This window comes from Pteropus medius, unplaced genomic scaffold (assembly GCF_902729225.1).
Source record: "Pteropus medius unplaced genomic scaffold, Ma_sr-lr_union100, whole genome shotgun sequence".
Classification (NCBI taxonomy): Eukaryota; Metazoa; Chordata; class Mammalia; order Chiroptera; family Pteropodidae; genus Pteropus; species Pteropus medius.
In genome coordinates this window covers 44600871-44621740 of record NW_024344378.1, presented here as the reverse complement: position 1 = coordinate 44621740, position 20870 = coordinate 44600871, and the positions used below count along the sequence as shown (strand labels likewise).

The 20870-nt window shown below is 39.6% G+C and overlaps 1 protein-coding gene across 1 annotated transcript in view; it reads right to left on the bottom strand.

Moving 5' to 3' along the window:
* Positions 1-1165: 1165 nt before the first annotated feature.
* The window catches only part of EIF4EBP2 (eukaryotic translation initiation factor 4E binding protein 2), a 20801-nt gene continuing 1096 nt past the window's right edge, over positions 1166-20870 (bottom strand). The window contains exons 2-3 of the mRNA XM_039872025.1: positions 8501-8686; positions 1166-7548 (exon numbers count right to left, since the gene is read on the bottom strand). Coding sequence (XP_039727959.1) covers positions 7517-7548; positions 8501-8686 — 218 coding nt within the window. The 3' untranslated portion in view covers positions 1166-7516. The remainder of the gene's footprint in view (positions 7549-8500; positions 8687-20870) is intronic.

Sequence of the window (20870 nt, the reverse complement as noted above, 5' to 3'; positions counted from 1 at the left end):
TGGTCAGAGGTATTTTAACTTTCTCTGAAGGCAAAGGTCTACTTCCTATAGCACTTCCAAGTCGGTGGGAAAAACTTGGCTGGGGCAGTAGGCAGACATGGCAGTAGGTAAGTAGCGGAGAAAAAGAAAGACAATGTTAAGAGCAGCAGAAACATAGCACACAAGATTTGTTAAGTGGTTGTGACTCACATAGCACCAGAGTCAGGGGTTTAGCTCCATCTTGTAAAGCTTCCCCTTTTACTAGCAGCAAAACCCTTAGCCTTCTATTCTAAGTTGCTTTGAAGTTAATATCTTACTTGCCTTTGGGGCAGAGTGAAGAATGTATAGAAGTGCTTTCAAAATTATTTGGCCCCTTCTTCCTTAGATTCTTTAGTCCTGAAGTTTCCACCACCAGGTGATAGCTGCAGTCAGCAAGCCAGCTCCACTCCCAAACTTGCACTCTAGGGAAAAGGAGACTCAGCTGACCAACCTCTGGTTGTCATGCCAACTGAGCTGTGCTCAAGTCTTTTATTGAAGTCAGTGTACCAGGCACTAGGTTTTTTCCATGATCTTACCTGAGCCTCTCAATCCACTAAGGCTGATTTCTTAACCCTGTTTTAGGGAAGGAAACCGATGTTGAGGTACGCGGCTACCACACACCATCGGTAGAATCCAGCCTGTTATTCCTGAGCCTCTAGGCTATCCTGATGGGACCACATCCCAAGCCGTTTTAGTCTGGACATTCACCGCATCAGAAACACGAAAGGATAGAATTCTTGTTCTCAATACTAATATATAAACCTCACTGGATTAATAACAAAGAATCTGATGCTCATGCAGCACAGCCTAGTTTAAGACAGGAGATAGACTGGATTTCTAACAAGTGCTCCTAAGGGGCAGCAACAGCTCTCTTCAGGAAAGGCTGTTTGGGTTTCCTCGAGGCTGGTACCTAGAGAGGGCCTTCTTGGGTGCATCCAGCCCTAGCATGTACACATCCACCTCCAAGCTCTTGGGGGAAGGGACACATCACCTCCCTGCATATACAGGGTCAGATGGACAAAGTGCTGAGTGAAGTGACCCATGAAATGGTCAACTGCCTTTGCCCATCTCCCTCGCCAGCCAAGACTTTCCAAATGTGAAATGAACAGGATTTCACCTGAAATTAAAAAAAAAACAGACCACCAAGTTAATATTCAAGATCTTTATTGACTTAATTGTAACAGCAACCATTGGTGAGAATTTTTTTCCCCTAATTTCCAAACACCTGCTTGTTTGGAAGGACAGTTACAAAAAAAAAAAATGACCATGGAATTACACAGGACCAACCTCAGGACTGCATGGTGCCCTCTGTTATCCATCCACGACAGTGAAATGGATGGGAGGGGTCGGGACAACCACATCAAAGGCGACAAAGGGAAGAACAAGGAAAGAACTGGCAGTCTCTGCTTTTCCATTCAGAATGGATGGAACTGGGCCATCGGTGGCACTAAGACAGGGAAGGACATTTTTTAATATATAAAATACTTTAAAGATGCTTAAAATGGACACCCGAATACGTGAATGTCTGCTGGGCTCTGCAAGCCACCTTCTTTAAGGTTTACTCCTGGGTAGCAGAGGGTCTCCTCACCTCATGGAAAGAGATGGGCTCCATCTTCAGGTAAAGGAAAGGCACTGGCTCACAGTAGTTATCTGGATACAGACAGCAGGAGCAGAATGTCTCACCTGCACAACTCGCCCCTTATCTCTACAGTGTTCCTCACCCACTCTCCTGGTTTCAAGTAAAAATTACCCTTGGCTTGGGCTGGGGTTTTTTGCTTTTTTTTTTTTTAAGCTTAAAATGGAGAGGAAGGGATTACCATGGGGCAAGAATGGATATTCTGTGCTAGATTCATGGAATTCTCTAAGTTTGAAGTGTCCAGGAATTCTGGTTTTGAGCACCAGCAAGAGCTCCCTTTGCAAATTTCAACATGGCTAAATGACTGTCAAGCATTGCAGCATCTCTCTGCCAGCCTCCCACTCATAGAAAGGTGGCAGAGCGAGAGTTTAAATACCCCCAGAAGTATGTTTCATCTCAGTAATATTTTCCACTGGGCATCCACACAGTATGGTTGCCATAGCTGCACGCAGGTTAAGCAAAGAGAAACCACAGACCATCTGAACAGGGACTCGAAGGACTTCTCCTAAATCTAATCTTTGCCAGAAGGTATCAACTTCCAGGACCAGCCCAGAGAAAGAAATTTGAATTCCAGAGGGTGGGAAAGGTGACGGGAATGTTTGAAAAAACAAGTATGTATCAATTATCATTAGTCTTCAGTAAAAAATTTCTGTGAGCTAGCCTCGAGGAAACTCCAATGCCAAACTGGAAAATCATTACTAGAATAGGAAATGCCCCTGGGATATAAGTAGTCTAAAGAATTGTGACCCGATTGCCTCAAAATATGATTTCAACTTTTATTAAAAGCTGAGAGATAAAGAACATGGGGGGTGGGAGGGTCATATGTATGGTGACTAAGTCCCTTTTGAAGTCCAGATAGAAACTGCCCTCTCAAAAAGAAAGAATGCTTCTTTAAAACAGATACTACACCCTGGGTTTCACAGATTAATAAATAGCCACCTATATATATGTGGTTGAGAAACATACCAAAAAGGTAAAGTCCTGACCCAAAAAAAGGCATTGGGCCTCCTCTCTGAAGGGGAATGAAAAGGACTGAGGGCCCTGGCTCAAGCAGCCAAGATGTTTGATACACCATTGAAGATCTAAGATGGGATGAATGGAAAAAGATTGTTTCTAGGATACTGCTGCCAACATGATGAGCCCCTTAAGCCAGTAGCCTTGATTCAAAGCAGGCATTCAGTATGTACTGGTTGAACGACAGACTCTGGGGCGAAACCCACGCACTTGCATTCTAATGACAATATTTGAACTGGGAAGGTAAGGGCTGAGAATTCCAGAGCTGGTAACCCAAACAAAAATAAAACACCATCTATACTGACTCTTCCTAAAAATCAGAAGGAAAGGCAAAATTCATTCAAAGGTGCTTTAAAGATGAGTTCCTTACTTCTGGAAGAAGTACCTTTTTCTTATAGCTGCCTCAGCAGCAATGCTTTTTATTTAGGTCTACTCTAAAGCAAGCAAGGCTACAGATAGCAAAATGCTGGGAAGAGGCAGAGTGTAAATCCATACAGGAATTTGCATCTTTGAGATGTCTGAAATCTCTAAAAACTTGGTTGGGCATAGGTGCCACAAACATATAGCAGACCTTCACTGAGACTACTGAACTGACAAGCCTCATCTAAGTTTCTCTCAAGGGTGAAGACAGAACTGGTTCTCCTTAAGTACTCAAGTCTATCAGGAAGCCCAAGACTAGGTGGGCATACAGTTAACCAGCACAGTGGATATAAAGGAACAATCAAGCAAAAACATTTCTAATTTGTACACATTCCCTACTTTGACAGCTTCCTAGGCGAGAGACCCAACCCAAATCTGTTTCAGCTGGTGTGGTTGGAGACCAGGTGCCAAGCATCAACTCTGGCTTCCAGATGCTATCATCTATTTCACCCTGATTCTGAACTATTGACTTTTCTTCAGCTCAGTAACCCAACATCTAATTCATGTTTGCTCCCTTTGCGGGACAACCCTGACATCAATTAAGTCAGCTTTAGTGGCTCAGCTAGAAGGATCCAATTCCCTTTGTAAATTCCTGGCTGGGCGGAGTGGGAGGGAATACAAGTAAGTGGTTTTGAGTCTTAAGAAACACCAACCCTAGGACTTGCAAAGCAGAATCCTTGGGCTGCTGGTAGTCAGGGAAATGTATAGGTATTATGTTCTCCTGGGAACTGCCATTTCTTGTCACCCCTCTCAAAAACAGCAGGTAGCTTTCAGAAAGAGAAAGTGTCTTCTATCCCAATTTGGTGACACACATCTTAGAGAACTGTTTTCAGAAGCAGCATCTCTCTTAGCATAACAGCTAGTTTAAAGCTACTCTCCCCCCACCCCGCCCCACCCCACTATTGGCTTGGTTTCATCCTGTTAGGGGTGAGGTGGTTTTAAGATATATCCACAAGTTTTGATACTGCTCCTTTCAGTAGGTGGGGATATAATTCTCCCCTTGAGTGTAGGCTGGGCTTAGCAATTTGCTTCTAAGGAACAAAAGAAAGAAGTGATGGTGTGTGCTTTCAGACTGTCATAAAAGTCACTGCAAATTCCTCCTCCCATTCCTATCACTCACTCAGGAGGAAAACCAGCTGCTATTGTGTGCAGACACACATGCTGCCCTACAGAGACCCACATGGGGAGAAACTGAGGCATCTTGCCAAAAGCCACAGAGAGCTTAGAAGTAGACTCTCCTGCCCCAGATGACTGCAGACCCTGCTGACATATTGACTGCAACTTCCTGAGACTCTGTACCAGAAACTAACAGGTGATGTTTGCTCTTTTAAGATTTTAAATTTGGGGGTAGTTTGTTACATAGAAATATATAATACAGGTGGAAAGACAAAAATCTTGGCTTGGAAGTCCAATACGTAGAAGCCAGCTTCTCTACGCTGTGCCCTTGAGATCATGATAGCTATTTGAATAGAATATGAGGAAGTGGCAAACTCAATGAACCACACTGTAAAGAAGGTAGAACCATTACAATGCATGTCTCTTGCTGGAATTTGGAGGAAGGTCATTTCCCATTAAGAAGGACTGTTCCCAGTACAGAAACATGGTTTCCTCATAAAAAGAAAAGTACAAGTGATCACTAAGATTTTAAGAACTGTCTCACTCAAATGGTACGCTAAACGTGTTCCCTCCTCCAAAAAAAGCCAGGATAAATAATTTATTTAGATCTTCACCTGTGAGTTTCCTTCTAAATATCCACAAGTCAATCACCTACTAGATTCTGGCTTGCCCTGAAAATGATTCTAATGCATGGCACAAAGGTGTCGTCTATTAGAAGTTTATCTGTTGCCTTGTGAAATTATCTTTAAAATGCCGATTTATGAAGGTCAAGGTATCTCCCGTAGCAGTGGCCTCCAGGAAAGAACTGCACCAAGTAGTAAGGAGGTCCTTGCAGAGAAGGCTAAGGGATTGGGCAACTGTGATATTACACAGCACTCCCCCAAAATACTAGAAACATGGCTTCTGACTAAGGGGCCACATGCAGAGATTCTCCAAGATGGGGGAAAAAAAAAAGGAAAAACGGCATCTTGATACCACTTGAGCTGGCATGTTTTAAATCTATTCCCCAGTTTGGTGAGGAAGCTGAGTTTTCATGTGTAACGATAAAGATAAAAAAAGGGGACACTCTTCTGCTCACTAACAGACCAACTAGCTGTAGTTAAGAGTCAGATTCCACAGAATGCCAAGGCCAGGGTCTGAAGAATGAAACGCTTCATTCCCAAAGAATCAAGCTCCCAAGGGACAAAAAGGTCCTGAGCAAGCTTCTCATGCAAATTACAGTGCAACTTGAGTTTTTCCAAGAGAATATAAAGCAAAATTTGGAGTTTAATTAAAATTAGAACATGGATACATTGAACAAATAAAACATACTTTTCTGATCATCAATTTTTGAGACTGAAAGCATCTCCAAAACTTTGGAGGTCCAGCTTATTCCTGAGAGACATGAACCATCACAAAAGGTTTCACTCTTTGAACTATTCACATTTTGTAGCAGAAGACAGAACAAATTTCCTCAGACATCCTTTCTCTATTCTGTCTAAAATGTATTCACAAACAGGGTCTTTACATAGTTCTAAATAAAAACAAACAGTTTTCTTTTTTAGCCAATTGGCCTATTACTCTCACCCTGGGATGTGATCTCTCCATAAGAGGGTTCAGTATACCAAATCCAACCAGAAATTCCTAGGACACCAGTGGCTACTTTACTTGTCTTTCTAAGAGGGGACGGAGGCATTATTCTTTCTATGCGGGAACTCACTCTTCTGGGATTACGGTGCCAGTTAATAGTCAGGAGAGTGGCTGGGGAGGAAGGGGAATGACAGAAAAAGGGTAAGGGAAAAGAAGGCAGCTTTCATGAACAGCCCACAGCAAGGCAGAATGGTCCTGTTTTACAAACCACCCACTACAAACGCCAAACATGCACACCCCAAACTAGAGGGAGAAGGAAAGAGCTCACAGGGGGCCGCAGGAGACAAAGGATGGTGACGTGGAACAGCAGACTCGCCTATGGACATTTCTCACCTTCCTAACACTGGAAGATGTGTGATTAAAAAGTTGCTGTTCAAATTGTATTGAAAACATATCTAAAAATAGGTCTGTAGTCATCTTAAAAATAAAAGGTCACTCTTCAGATTAGAGTGACAGATATTATCAGATACCAACACTCGAGGTATCTTTGATGTGTATTTGAAAAAACGGCCTGGCAGAGAAAAAGGAAAGACAGAGAGGAAGGGAAGGAGGGAAAGAAAGGGAAAATTCAGAGTACAATGGGGAGGAACACATTTTAAAGCCCATGCTTATCTTACCTCAGCAGCCAAATAAAGCAGGTCCGCAAAGGAAAAAAGTTTAGTTCTTTACCAAGAGTATTCTGAAAGTCAACTTTAAACTCAAAATATAAAAAAACTGCAATCTGAGATAACAAATACCACAATGCTCGTTGAATCAAAAAACAATAACCAGGCCTCAATCAAAGTGCCTCTTTGTCACCTGGTATGGGCCTGCTCTGGGAGCAGTGAAATCACCTGAATGCTCAGAGTACAAGAGGACTGAAACCAACACGATGCAAGCAGGGAGGAATGGAAAAAGAGGAGGAAACAACAGCTGGTTACTGATGACTATCTTTCATGTAGAGAGTTTAAAAATTTTTGCACATTAAGTGCTAAGTAAAGGAATGGGTACATGAACTATAAAACCAAAGACAGAAGACGTTACTCCCAAAGGATGGAGGGGAAGTGGACCTCAAAACTGCCACAGGGTAGTGCTACCAGAGTTGTACAAACTGTGCTGTCTCCAAGGACATACGACTCGGGGTAAAAAGGAAAGCAGCGCTCGTTTATTTTCCTCTGCTGGTTCTGAAGACCCCAAATTCAGATTCTTGGAGCACTGAACCATGGGTGAGAGACAGGAAGGAGACACAGAGGAAGAACATGAACAATGCTGAGCTGGTTCATCAAACCTCTGTACACTTCCCCAGACTTCCCAGCCAGGCAGTTGTTGGTAGGCTATTTGATTTAGGATAAAAAAAAAAAATTTTTTTTTTTGGAGGGTAGGTGTTTCCCAATAGCAAAATGTCTAGAGAAGCCAGAAGTCAACTGTTTTCCTTTGTGGGCTGCTTAATTCTACAGAAATATGCCATGGGCCTTCAATCTAATCTGTCTAACTGGGAAGGGGAACAGGAAACAAGAAGAGGAAATGGTCAGATGTAGCTCATCTTCACATCATTTGGCACCCAGAGGAAGAGGAGGAGGTGGGAGACTGCAATGGGAACTGCTGACACTGCCTCTTCTGTGTTTTCATTGTTGATCCTATTGGCCAAATCAGGTTCACACAGGTATCAGTGTTGCTGCTTTTCTTCTTATCCTTGCAGGACAGTCAGATGTCCATCTCAAACTGAGCATCATCCCCTAGTTAGAATGGAGAAGATGAAAAGTTTAACACAAAATGGAAAAGGAAAACAGCTTTGTGATTCCCTCTGCACAAGAGTCAAAAAGGAATTTAAACTGTTCTATCTTCTGCTGCCTTAAAATAATTATTCTGCTCTGCTTTGGCTGGTCTTTTTAATCTGGGGGTGGGGCGGGGGAGGAATGGCAGTCAAATCACCCATGGGGAGGAACATTTGGGAAAAGGATATAAGTGAAAACTTTTCTATGTTCCTTTGTCCACAGGTTGACCAAACAAGAGCTCTTGGGGTGCTTCTTGCCATCCATCATGTCAGCACACTCTTCTGGAGGCTTTGAACTTTGACTCTGCTCTGAATCAACACTTTGTCCATTAAAAACTCATTTGGTATTTGGAGAGGCAGAATGCTGGCTCATGTACAGGGGTCACGCAGTGCAACCCAAGGCGTACTTCAGGAGCTGGCCATTTCCACCCCACTCTTCTGCTTCCAGAGAAAGAAGATTCATTACTAAAAGTGTGTATGTGTGTGTGTGTATGGGAAGTTTACTGAAATATTACAGGCAGTCCTAGAAAATGCGAGAAAAAAACCATATTGCTTTTTGTCGCACAGTCAAAAGGATAGAAATGAGGGTTATTAAATTATTTTATTTTGTGTGAATGGGTATTTTCCCTAGTCCGTAAAGCCCAAGTTCAAGGAGTCATCTTTGGGATTTATCATTCCCTGATTTGGGATCCCCTCTCCCGCCTCCTCCTGCACCCACTATATTAGATTATGATTCAGGATTTCCGGAACACTTCAATAAACCTTGGTGAGGTGGGTGGGAGAAGTGGGAACCGCAGAAACATATAACTAACTGAAAATCATAACTGAAGCATCAACATCTTTCAACCTACAGCAAACTGACATTCAAATTCCCAGGGCCACCCTCTTGGTCCCCAAAGCCAGTATTCTCTTACCAACTGCATGCTTCCTGTCATGATTGTTCAAGTTGTTCAAATTGTTTACTTCTACTTTGGAGTCTTCAATTAAGGTGCCAGGGCTGGTGACTCCTGGGATATTGGGCAGATGGCAGGGCGGGGTCTGAGCCATGGGAGAATTGCGACGATCCAACAGAAACTTTCGATCATAAATGATTCGGGTTCCTGGAAAACATGGTTGGAAAGAGTTTGAAAAAAATTAAGGAGCTATCAACATATAATACTACCCAAGAATTTATTTTAATCTCATCTAATCCTAACCCTTGAGGATTTTATAATTCAAGCAGAAAGGGCAAACTCTAATCTCCCTACCTGGGACAAGGCTCCTCTGCCATCTGGGATGCCTTTTCCTCTTCTTCTGCTGGAGAAATTCCTGCTCATCCCTCAAGCCTCAGCTCCAATATCACTTCCACTACGAAGACTTTTTTTTTTTTTAAACATTCTTCCCTCTTCATCTTACTCAACACACATTATCTATGACAGGACTCTTGTTTATCTATTTGTTTCTCTCTAAAGACTATCGGTACCCTATGCCAAGGCCATGGCTTATTTCTATCTGACCCAGGTCCTAAATCACTAAGTAGATCTTCAAAAAAGTTTTAAAAGAAATTAAACAAGTATGTGAAAAAATAGGCAATAGATATATAACCACATTTTGGTTAAACACTTTCCAAAGAGACACAGAGACCGACATTCTTTCTGGACAGAACTGTGGCAGAAGCTGAAACTGGCAGCCCTTCTCTATTTTACAGAACAACCTGCTTATCAGTAAGTGCCACCACAGTATTTTACGATAGTTCTGAGTAGTGCACTTTATCTGATAAACAGTTAAGAAAACCTGCTGCTATCCATTTCTTCTGCCATGGTTTTCCCAAGGTACTAAGGGCTACAAACAAGACATAAAAGTAAGTGACATTCAGAGATGCCTGATGCTGGCCTAATGTAGCGGATGCCTGGAGCTCTGCTACTGAGTCTAAGACGACAGCAGGCTCAGGAAGAAAGTAAGCAGTGACCATGTAGTGATGTCTGCTGAGTGGGGCAAGTGGAAAGGGGAGTGACAGCCCAGCAAACTTGCTGTTCTTGCCCAAGTAACAAAGGGAAGTAGTCATGTAAAGGCATCTTGCTCATACTAGGATTAAATCCAGGGAAGAAGAACCTGCTTTAAGGGTTTAGGCATCCAAGTTAAAGGCAATATCATATGAAAATAAATTTGTGTACAAGGTACTCAGTTTGAAGAAACTTGCTCAAATACTACCTGTTGGTCAATGCTTTTAGATTCCCAAGTGAAAGGAAAGAATACTGTAATATTATAACAAAGAGAGTCTGGTTCAGGTGGATTTCTTCAAACAACATGTGATAACCATATCTCGGGGAACAGAAGAAGACAACAACTAACGAATCTATTTAAAATGTGAGGAAGCAAGTGGAAAAACACAAGGCATTTACTACAAGAGGAATGGAAACTCTGGAGTCTTCCCCAAAAAGGATCAATTGGTCATAATTGTGAGGGCTTATTTTTGGATTTCCATTGATCTGTATGTCTATCCTTATGGCAGTACCACTTGATTTGCAAAGACTTCTGAAGTAAGGAAGTGTGAGTCTTCCAATTTTTTCAAGGTTGTTTGGGCTATTTTAGGTTTCCAAGGTTCCATATAAATTTTAAGGTTAGCTTATCAACTTCTGCAAAGAAGCCAGCTGAGATTTTGATGTGGACTGTACTCAAGGTGTAGAAAAACTTGGGGAGTTTTGCCGTCCTAACAATATTAAGTCTCCTAATCTATTAACATGGAATGTCTATTTATTTAGGTCTTCTTTAGTTTCTTTCAACAATGTTTTACAGTTTCTACAAGATAATTTTTATGCTTTTTTGGTTAAATTTATTCCTTTGTATTTTTTTATTTTTATGCTATTATAAATGAAATTGTTTTCTTGATTTCATTTTTGAATTGTTCATTGTAAGGTTTTAGAAATATAATTAGTTTTTGTGTACCAATTCTGTATCCTGCAACCTTGCTAAATTCACTTATTAGTTCTGAGAGTTTGGTTTTGAACGCAAAAAAGTGAATACAGAAGAGAAGACACCTTGAAGAACTAGGATCTTAACTGATGCTCTTAATGTTCTCAAACATAGTCAGGGAAAACACGAATACAAAAAGTATGGTATCTTAAGTGTTTGAATTTTAGATTACTGCAAGCTAAAAACAATTTACTATAATCAGACATAGCAAAAAAAGGGAGAATCAGTCTGTTAGTGACTGAGAATTCCATGGTAAAATTCAGAAGCATATAACATTCAAAAAACCAAAACTATTCAAAGAAAAACATTAAGATTCAACTATGAGTAAAATGCCAGGAAAAAAATGCTTTATTTTCCCTGTTGGATATTGTGTTTACTGTGAATTCTGAGACAACCAATTAAAAAACCTAAATTACTCAAGGTCTCATACACATGCATGCACAGACCTATACTTTCTGAAGAACTTAGTAATTCACATTTCATCCAAACTGCCTTATATTTGGCAGCCCAACTTAATGTCAACCAGCACATCCATAACTAAAAACAAGTTAACCTTAAATTCCTGAAGAAAGAAAGAAAAAAACAATACAAAGAACACCACGGCTTGCATATAACACAATATTAAAATGGGGCATGATTTTGATCAATTGATGGGATGCTGGGGAAAAAAAATCTATTTGACCTTGACGATGGAAACTTTTTCCTTGCAGTGAGTTTTCCATTCCCCTTTCTATGAAAATAATCATACCCCTTGGTTTTATATTGAAAAGTTATTTAAAAAATCATATCACCATAGATGCTACTTTCTGGGTTTTCAATGTTTACAATCAAATCATAATAAAAGTGAAAAATTATAGTTAAGGAAAAGTATATAAAATGTTATAGACCCTGACATTGTAAAAATAATGGAAAGGCTGACCCCTTTTTAGGGAAGCAGAGGCAGGAGAGGTAGACAGTATAATCTTACATAGTGGAGAGCTAAAGTCGACAAATTAACAGATTAAGACACAGAAGTTTAACTATATTATTTAAAGTTTTAAAGGTGACTACCCAGAAGAACCAAAAACGACAACACAATTTATGGAAACTGGTAAATTGAGTGGGGAGGAAAAATGAGAGAAAGTAATGAAACTGTCCTAAATTTCTCATCTTTCATAATAGGAAGTCGATAGTATTATCTAATGTTAAGAAATAGTATTACACATATATTACAGAAACAGTGGTAAGCAATAAAAGCACTATAAACAAAAACTATTAAAAGCAGTTGTCTCTTGGCATTTTATTCTGCATTTTTAAAATTTAAATTTATTGGGATAACATCGGAGTTAATAAAATTTTATAGGTTTCGAGTGTACAATTCAATAATACATCATCTGTATATTGCATAGTGTGTTTACTACTGAAATTACTTTGTATTTTATGGGCTTCTATTCTGTCCAATTTTTCTACTTTGTTTTTAAAATGAGCTCGTATTACTTTAGTCTTCATGTTTGGATTTCAAACAAATAGGAACTTTTAGATCTAGAGTTACCATTCGGTATTTATAAATTTTCTTCATCCGTTGGTGACCAGGTATTAGGATAAATCTAATACTTTGACCCAGCATTTTCTTGATACTGACATAACAACTAAACATAAGAGTAAAATCAAGTCCCTTTGATAGAGAATGGGAGAGGGAGGGGCTTCTAAATTTTGATCTAAAAATTAGTGATTTTCAAATGTCAAGGAACAAGAAGGCCAAAGAATGAGACCCAAAATTATGCTTGCCAAGATAGTACAGACACAAGGTCATTCTAGCCTTAAAGGCCTCTTTCAAGACCAAGTAGCTCAGTTTAAATGATAATTCATGCATTAAGCTTTACAAACCTAAAAAATTGTGTAACTTGAAATAAAACCACCTAGATAAAGTCCGCTGCAATATGGTTAACTGACAGGGTAGTAATTACTTTCACAGGGCCCCCGTCATAAAATTGTTTAACAAAGGCTGCTTCCAGAATTAGAATAAATTAAGTGCATCTACTCAAGCAAACAGACAGCTTGAAACAGAAACATTAAGAAACTTGCTCAATTGCATAGCTCGAATAAAAAGGTGAAAAAACCCTCCAAGAAGGCTGAGATGGACTTAAACCCTCATAAAACAGTGTCCCAGGCAGGAAGAAAGAATGTGGAGTCAAACAGGGCTTCCCTCAGAGGACTTTCTCCATCGAAGAGGAAACTCTTTCTCAGAAAACCCTTAGCTGCCTTCTCCCTACATCTCATTTGGCCAGAACTGGGTCAGATGCCCACCAGAATGGACAACGTGGAAGCCATAGAGTAGTGATGGTGTATATCCTGAGGCTTGGGACATTGTCACTTCAAAAAACGAGGAAGTGGCTATTGGGCTGGAAATCAACAGTGTCAGCCACATCTGTGTTTAACATTTACCTAAATTTAATAAATATTAATTTAACCAGAACAGGTTAAAAAAATTAAATTATGAAGTTGGGACATAAAAGTATATATATTGGGAGAAAGATGTATATAACAATGAAATCCTCAGCTTCCATAGTAGGAAACTAATTGTTAATACTGAAAACTGAGAAACAGCATTACATCAAATTATTTAGAAATTCAGAGGTAAACACTAGAAGAAATAGCTAAAAGATTTTAAAATGATTTCTCTAGGGAGTGGAAAAGGAAATGAGAGGGGATGGGGTATGAGAATGCTGCTTTTTCTTATTAGCCTAATAATACCATCACTTTCAAACCTTACCTTCATAGGTGTACAAAATAAACGTAAAAGAAAAATAAAACAAAATGGTGATTGCATGAATCTTAAAGACATTATGCTAAGTCAAACAAGTCAGTCACAAAAGGACAAATATTGATTAATTCCACTTACATGAGGTAGCTAGAATAGTCAAATTTATAGACAGATCGTTAAATGGTGGTTGCCAGGGGCTGGAAGTAGGTGAGTAACAGGGAGTTATTACTTAATAAATGTGAAATTTCAGTTTGGGAAGATGACGAAAATCCTGGAGATGGATGATGATGATGGTTGCAAAACAATGTGAATATATTTAATGGTCAAAATGGTAAATTTTATGTTATATATTTTACCACAATATATTTTCCTTGATTTCAGACTTCTAGCCTTCAGAAATGAGAATAAATCTCTGTTGTTTAAAGCCTCCCTGCCAACAATTTTTTTAAAAAGGTCAAGAGAGTATCAAAAGAACTAAAAACCAAAACCCATTATAAGGAATTAAAAAAAAGATGACTCCAAAGTATTTGTACAAATAAATATATACGTAACAGACAGACGCTGCTAAGGCAGCAGGGACCATGAGAAAGTAAGGTATCCTTCAAACCTAGAAATTGAATTAAAAAAGGAACAAAGTACTTGGCAAGTAACCTCAGTATTCCATTAGGAATTCTTGACAATTCTCCATCTATTACTCATGTGAGAGCCCACTAAGAGATCACAAATAGATAAAAGATGAACAAACAGCAAAATGCTTCTAATGCACAGAAAATAAGTTAGCCTCTTTCCTTCCCTCATCCCCCAATAAGGGAAAATAAGTGAAAATACAGAAAGGACTTATAAAGAAAGTGGTTTTCTCTGCTTTTTATTATTCCAACTTAGGAAGGTTACAACAAAGTCTTTGATTGACTGGATTAAAGAACATTCACTAGCGAATTTCAGTTTTAAACATCTGTTCTTCATGGAGATTCTGAATGAAAAAATACTCCTAAAAGCTCTATGCCAGATAATTCAGAGTAAACTAAAGGCCACTTAACTCAGGATCCTAAATGGAGATTGATGGTGGCCAACTTACGTTGTTCATTGTGTGCAACCATCAAATCCCTAAGTGCTAATAAAAATCAAGAAAGGGACAATTTTTATACATCAATGAAAGGCACAATTGGAGACTCAGGATCTAATAACTTAGTACAACTAAATTATTTCGGCAAATTAAAGACATCTAAGGTTTGTGTAAAGCCAATCCTACTGTCTTTTGCCTAACTTCGAGTCTCGATAACTGGGAGCAAAGATTCCCAAGATATCAAGGTCAAAGGATGGCTCTCTGCCCAATCACTGATGACACTGGCATAAGACAATACACACCTAGGCTAAAAGGGAAGTTGATAATGACTGTATGTTCCTATTCAGAAAGACCAGTGTTAGGAGAGGCCTTAGAGAAAGCATCTGCATACAGGAAGCCTGTCATTTTACAGATGAATACACTAATATCCAGAGAAACACTTTTTCTGTGAAAGATCACACTGTGACACAGAAATCAGGAGAGCAACACAAATAAGTAAGGTCCTCTAAGCAAATCTGGTTCTCTTGAGTGTCAGCACAAAATGAGTTGAAACAAATGACTTTCTATGCTAGTATCAGGTCCAAAATGATATGTGAGCCACAAACTAATCTTACATAAATGCTAACTGATTTTAAGTCTGTCTAGCCCTGAACATCAGAAAATCTGGGTCAAAATAAAGTATACAAAATATTTCCAGTTCTGTTTGGGCTTGAACATTCATCTTAAAATAATTTTCTCCATCAGAAATGCCAGGCCCCAACTCTAGGAAATGAAGGTTGGGTCTGCCAGGTTGCTGACTGCATCCTGGATCCTTTCTTTGGATTAGATTTTATAGATGTTGCGGCTTAGCCTCTGTCTGTAATGCTAATAATTAATGAAAGATCACTGCTACTGGTAGGCAGAAAGCCTGAGATTCAAACTTGTCTTTTCATTCCAACTATTTGTTCTCCTCCCAAGTTCACTCCTTTTGGGCTCTTCTTATTTTAAAAATAAAAACAATGCATAGCTATCAAGACCTTCCACTTTTACTTACAGTAAGAACCTGAACTCTTATCAACTAAGTTTGTAAGAGGGAAAGCCTACTGGAGATCACTGAGCTTTTGGTTTCAAGCTCTGGCCTGAGAATCAGGTAAAGGAGGCCTTTAAAAACTAGCCAGATAGCAGATGAATAGCTGCGGGGTGGTTACGGAGCACATGGGTCACTGTTTTTATCTGCTGCTTATTCATAATAGTTCAAGAAACTTAATAGACCAGAGAATGGTTTCATTTTAGTGTAAAAGCTGCCCAACACTAACATATACAGTCTCTGGTGATGAGATGAGCTCCTCTCTGATGTACAAATGATTAATTATGACATCTTAAAATGAAGAATCATGAGCCTTTTACACTTTCTGATAAGTACTTTTTAGAACCTAGACAGCAATGGTCTATCTTCACCAGTAAATAGTTAGGATTCCTGCTACAAACAGCAGGTCAGTTCTAAAAAGATTAATATTAACTGAGGTACTACCTTGACACTAAAATCAGACAAAAATATCACAAGAAAAATACAGACTAATATCCTTTTGAATATAAAATGCAAAAATCCTCAACCAAATTTTAGCAAACCAAATTCAGCAACATACAAAAAGGATTATACGCCATGACCAAGTGGAATTTATCCCAGGAATGCGAGGCTGGTTCAACATCCAAAAACCAATTAATGTAATATCATCATATCAACAGAATGAAAAACAAAAATTGCACAATCGTCTCAGAAAAAAAAAAAAAGGCACTGATAACATCTAGTACCCTTTCATGATAAAAACACTCCACAGACTAGGAGTAAAAGAGAACTTCTTCAACCTGATAAAAGGCATCTATGAAAAACCCACAGCTAACATCTTCCCTGACAATGACACTGGATGTTTTTCCCCTAATATTGAGAACAAGTCGAGGGTGTTCTCACTATCTTACCATCTCTATTCAAACTAAAAGTTCTAAGTACTAAAAGTTCTAGTACTAAAGGTTCTAGCCAGGGAAATCAGGCAAGAAAAAGAAATAAAAGGCACCCAGATTAATAGAGAAGACATAAAACTGTCTCTGCTCACAGATGATGTGATCTTGCATATAGCAAATCTCAAGGAATCTATAAGAACTGAAGTGTATTTTTCAGTTAACTTATTCTTGTTTAAGGTTTTTACTTTCTAAAACTACTCAGTGAAATGAACAGCTTCTGTTTGTCATGGCATTTGTCCTAGAGACGCAAAAGATAATTTATTTAGATGTAAAATAAATACTCACAGATTTCTGAGCTTTTGGCTTCAAGCTCTGGCCTGAGAACCAGGTAAAGGAGGCCTTTAAAAAGCCAGATAGCAGATGAACAGCTGCCGGGTGGTTACGGAGCACATGGGTTTTAAGGGGCCTTCACATACCAAAGTTCCATGGTGAATAAATTTGAAAACAATAACCTAGGCCTTACCTATCAGTAAGTTGAATGAGTGCAAGTCTCAACTGACTTTTGTTCTACTATAAATGGAGCAGCAAAAATCTTTTAAAAATTAATTTTTCATTTAAAGACTTGGGAGTCAAAAAGTTCTGCCATTCGCCAACAAACTATTCTGCTCAGGCTCTCTTCCTCTCTAACTAGATAAACTAGCCTTTCTCATATTAACTTTTAACCCTGTCTGATCTGCAAACCTTTACACACAGGAGTAATCAAGCTTACATTTACAATGTCTGTAAACCATGCAAGATCCTTGCTATAAAACTGTCTCTAAGACTGCAGTCCTCAAAAAGTCTTTGCTGACTAACCCTGTGAGAGCCAGTTTATAGATTTGTCACTTTTCATCCTTCCAATTTTACACAAAAGGCGTCAGGAGAGCTGAAGGGAGCTGTGCACAGGTCTCTCCAGCATGTGCTGCACTATCAATCTGTAAGAGCTCTGTCTTCCCTCATCAGACTGCACCTGACTTAAGGCAAGAAGCAGCTCTCCCTTCCACATGAAGCACTGCCTTAAGGATGAGGACTGCTGCCTTCCCCGGGCTTAGGATTCAGCCCCTCATCAGTAAAAATGCACCCAACATAAAAACTGAAGTGCATCTTCTTTAGTATACAATTTGGCAGCTGATGAATATGAGACTAAAGCTGAATGTAGCATGAGATGACAATATGTTAATCTGTTGTACTCTGAGATGAGTAAATGCCATCTTCTAACACAAGGCAAAATGAACACCTTTCATTATGTTTTTCATGCATTTCTCGTATGTAATAATGAAGTCCTTTGGTTAATAATTGAAGCTAAAGAGCCAAATATTTGACATTTGTTAGCTCAGAAGTTTTTGGCCTAGAATAAACTCAGCCCAAGGTCACTGAATTAGAAATTTTATGAGTCAGAAACAGGCCTTCTTTCCCCGTATGTACACACAGAGCTTTATTCAGTTCTCCCAAGAAACCAGATTAAAACTCAGGACTCTCACGAAACATTCTTATTAATAATCCAAGCAGATTCTTTTCCCGTTTCCCTGCCTTCTTTATTTCCAGACCCTTACGATGGCTTTCAGGTAATTCTGCCCCAGCGAACCAATCACAGCAACTCTCCGGCTGCCAGGAAGGAAGAGCAAAGGCATGAACAAGATTTCAGACCATCATAGTTAGTTCCCCTCTGGTGCTCTTGTTATGGCATTTTCCACAGCTGATGAGGCTGTTACACAGGAAAAGAAAGGCAAGAAGAAAGGCTAAAAGAGGTCTCTATGCTTCTGCTCATTCCTCAGAGCACGATTCTCCTAGAAGGAGACAGTTCAGAATCTACAAAAGGAAAAGGTAGCAGAAAGAATCACATCAGCTAGCATTCCGGAGGTAGAAAAGTCTTTTTAAATGTCTGCAAACTTCCCTTCCCAGTTAAAGCATCTTAAGAAAGTAGAGGAGAAAATTGGGATAGAGATAGGACACTAAATTTGAGGCTACCCACTTCCATTAATTAGCAGTATGACACCAACAAGTTACTTAATTTCTCTGGGCCTCAATTTATCTCAGCTAACCAGAGTGTTACAAAAGTGAAGCGAACAATAAGTAGCTTCTCAAGGGAAGAACTAAAATAAAGTAAAATCCAAGGGCATTTTTTTTTGCCATGAATTTATTCAACAAAAATATTCTTTCCTAATAATGAGAAAAGCAGTAAGAAAAATCCAAAAGATTACAGCAAGTGTGTTTCACCTACCTCTCATTTCTCAAACCACAGGAAAGCAATTTTGAGAAACCTTTCCAAGGGTAGGCTGTATCCTCTGATCCCCAAAGAATAAAGGACTCAAGATGGGAGAGATCTTAAGTTCACTATGTAGTGAATGTCCCTGCCCAGTCTGGTCATTTCGGGCATTCAGCACATCAACTGTTATCCTGGAATGCTCTGACATGCGTAGGACACTCCAGAAGTTTGAGACAGAAAATGCTAATCCCCTTTCTTTCCAGAAAATAAGAGATTTCCAACACAAGCCTACTGACTCTCATTTGTCTAAATGTGTTCAAGTCCGAATATGTAAGTTAGCACTTGACTCTGTACATACATATAAGTTTTTTTTTTGTTCTACAACTAAAAATCTTAACCTCAGCACTCATCAAGATCTTAAGACCATTCAGAGCCAAGGACTGCATTTCCTATTTTTGTCTGTGGCCTCCTTTTGTGCAAAGCACTGCACCAGGCCCACAAAACTCACTTCAGATACCTAACCCATTAATTCAGGTATCTGGAGGAGACCAAATTAACAACAAACTATTTTAGCCTGGTTCCAGAGAAATAAAATTACAAGGGAGTGTGAGTCAGGGGGACATGTAACAAGAGAAATGAACCAGCCATGAGCACAGAAAATTTCCAAAGAGAGAAAGTTAAATCAGCAAATATCAAACATCTAAATAGCACTGAGTTAACTGCTATTAAATAGCGATTAAACCCAATTGCAACAGTGCTATATCCTCCAAACACATTATGTTAAGTATTCCTGTTAAAAATCCGAAGATCACAATGTGTTCTATCAATAAATACAGGCTTAATATAATAGATGAGCTAAGATGACAAGTATTTAAATCTGAAACAAAAAACTGTGTGTGTAGAAACTATTTGGAGACAGGTTAAGTGACATCTGAGAAAGGAGCAGTGACTGTGTGTTGGGAAGAAGGGTAAATGAATCAGTATTTCTGGCAGAATCTTTCCAAGCATTTTAGGAACTAATCCAGACTATGAGACAGGCTCCTATCTTTAAAGCAATGCTTAAAGACTATGCCCTTATTTTAAAAGCATGGCAGCTTGGCTGTTTGAAATATGCCAAAAGGGTACGTACCCGTCTGTGGCTCTTCTCTCAAGGGAATAGTGATTAATATATAGATAAAAGTTCAATTCTTTCCCCAAATAAATAATAGCTGAGTGCAGTTGTTACTATGACATGTTCTGAACTACTGGAAGCATAGGCACTGACCAATATCATAAAGAATTCTAGAAGTTATAAAGTCCTTCCCATCACCTCAGGGAACAATATCCATTTCTTAAAAGTTGTCAGTTCAAGTTCAAGACAACTCTATCTGGAGATTCTAGTCTGCCAAAATCTTTCACAATTAAAAAGCAAGGTCTCAGAGCAAGCTCAGGGGCTGGGCTAGCCTTGAATAGATCAGACAGGAGGGAGATTTCTCCAACTAGGTAAGCCACTTCACTGAAAAACTCCACTGTTCCGCAAAGTTAAAACTTCCTTAAACCTAGTGCTCCATACACATTATGAACCTCTCCTGCCGGGGTTACTTTAAAGCCAGCAATCCTTCCACTAGAGCAGCCTGGCTGGATTCCTCTACAGAGTTCTCTCCTAGATTTTTATCCTTTGTTGGCAAAGAGGTCTTCTAACTCTAAGGTCCCTTGCTATTGTGCAACGGATTCAAGGATTGCCCAGACCTAAATGCACCGGATTGGTTGTAGAACAACTGGTGAGCCCAGCCTACAGGAACAAAGCTAGCTAGCAATCTTGTAGATTGCCAGGGCTGCCAGCACAGTCCCAATCCTCTAGCAACAGGCCACTCCAACACCAAATGAAGGCAAAGTTTTGCAGTTAAAAGTGAAGCACCATTCCCTTCAATGAGATCCCTCAAGATCGCTTTCCAGTCTCCTCCCTTTGGAGAACAGCCCAGTCAGGGGACACACAACCTTTGAGCTCTCTTTTCCCGAAACCAATTCAACGCGTTTCACCTCTACCCTAGTGTTCTTCCTTGTAAACAGTTCCTGGTCCTACTTTGAAAAGCAATGCCCAGGAACCTCCCTCCGCAGTGCCCCTTCCCCAGGATCAAGTAATCCCACCAACCAGGGTGCCCTCCTTGACAATGGCCACTTTGATCTATTTCCAAAAGCGCTGCAGCCAAAACCCTACTCTTAAGGGTGCCAACGCTCTACCACCCCCACCTCCTTTCTCTTGGCTATTACTTGAGCATTACTTTATCACTCTCTCCTCCAGCCTGGAGTCTCTCCCCCCCACCCCCACATTCCCCCTCATAGGGCCTCGTCCAACAAAGTAAA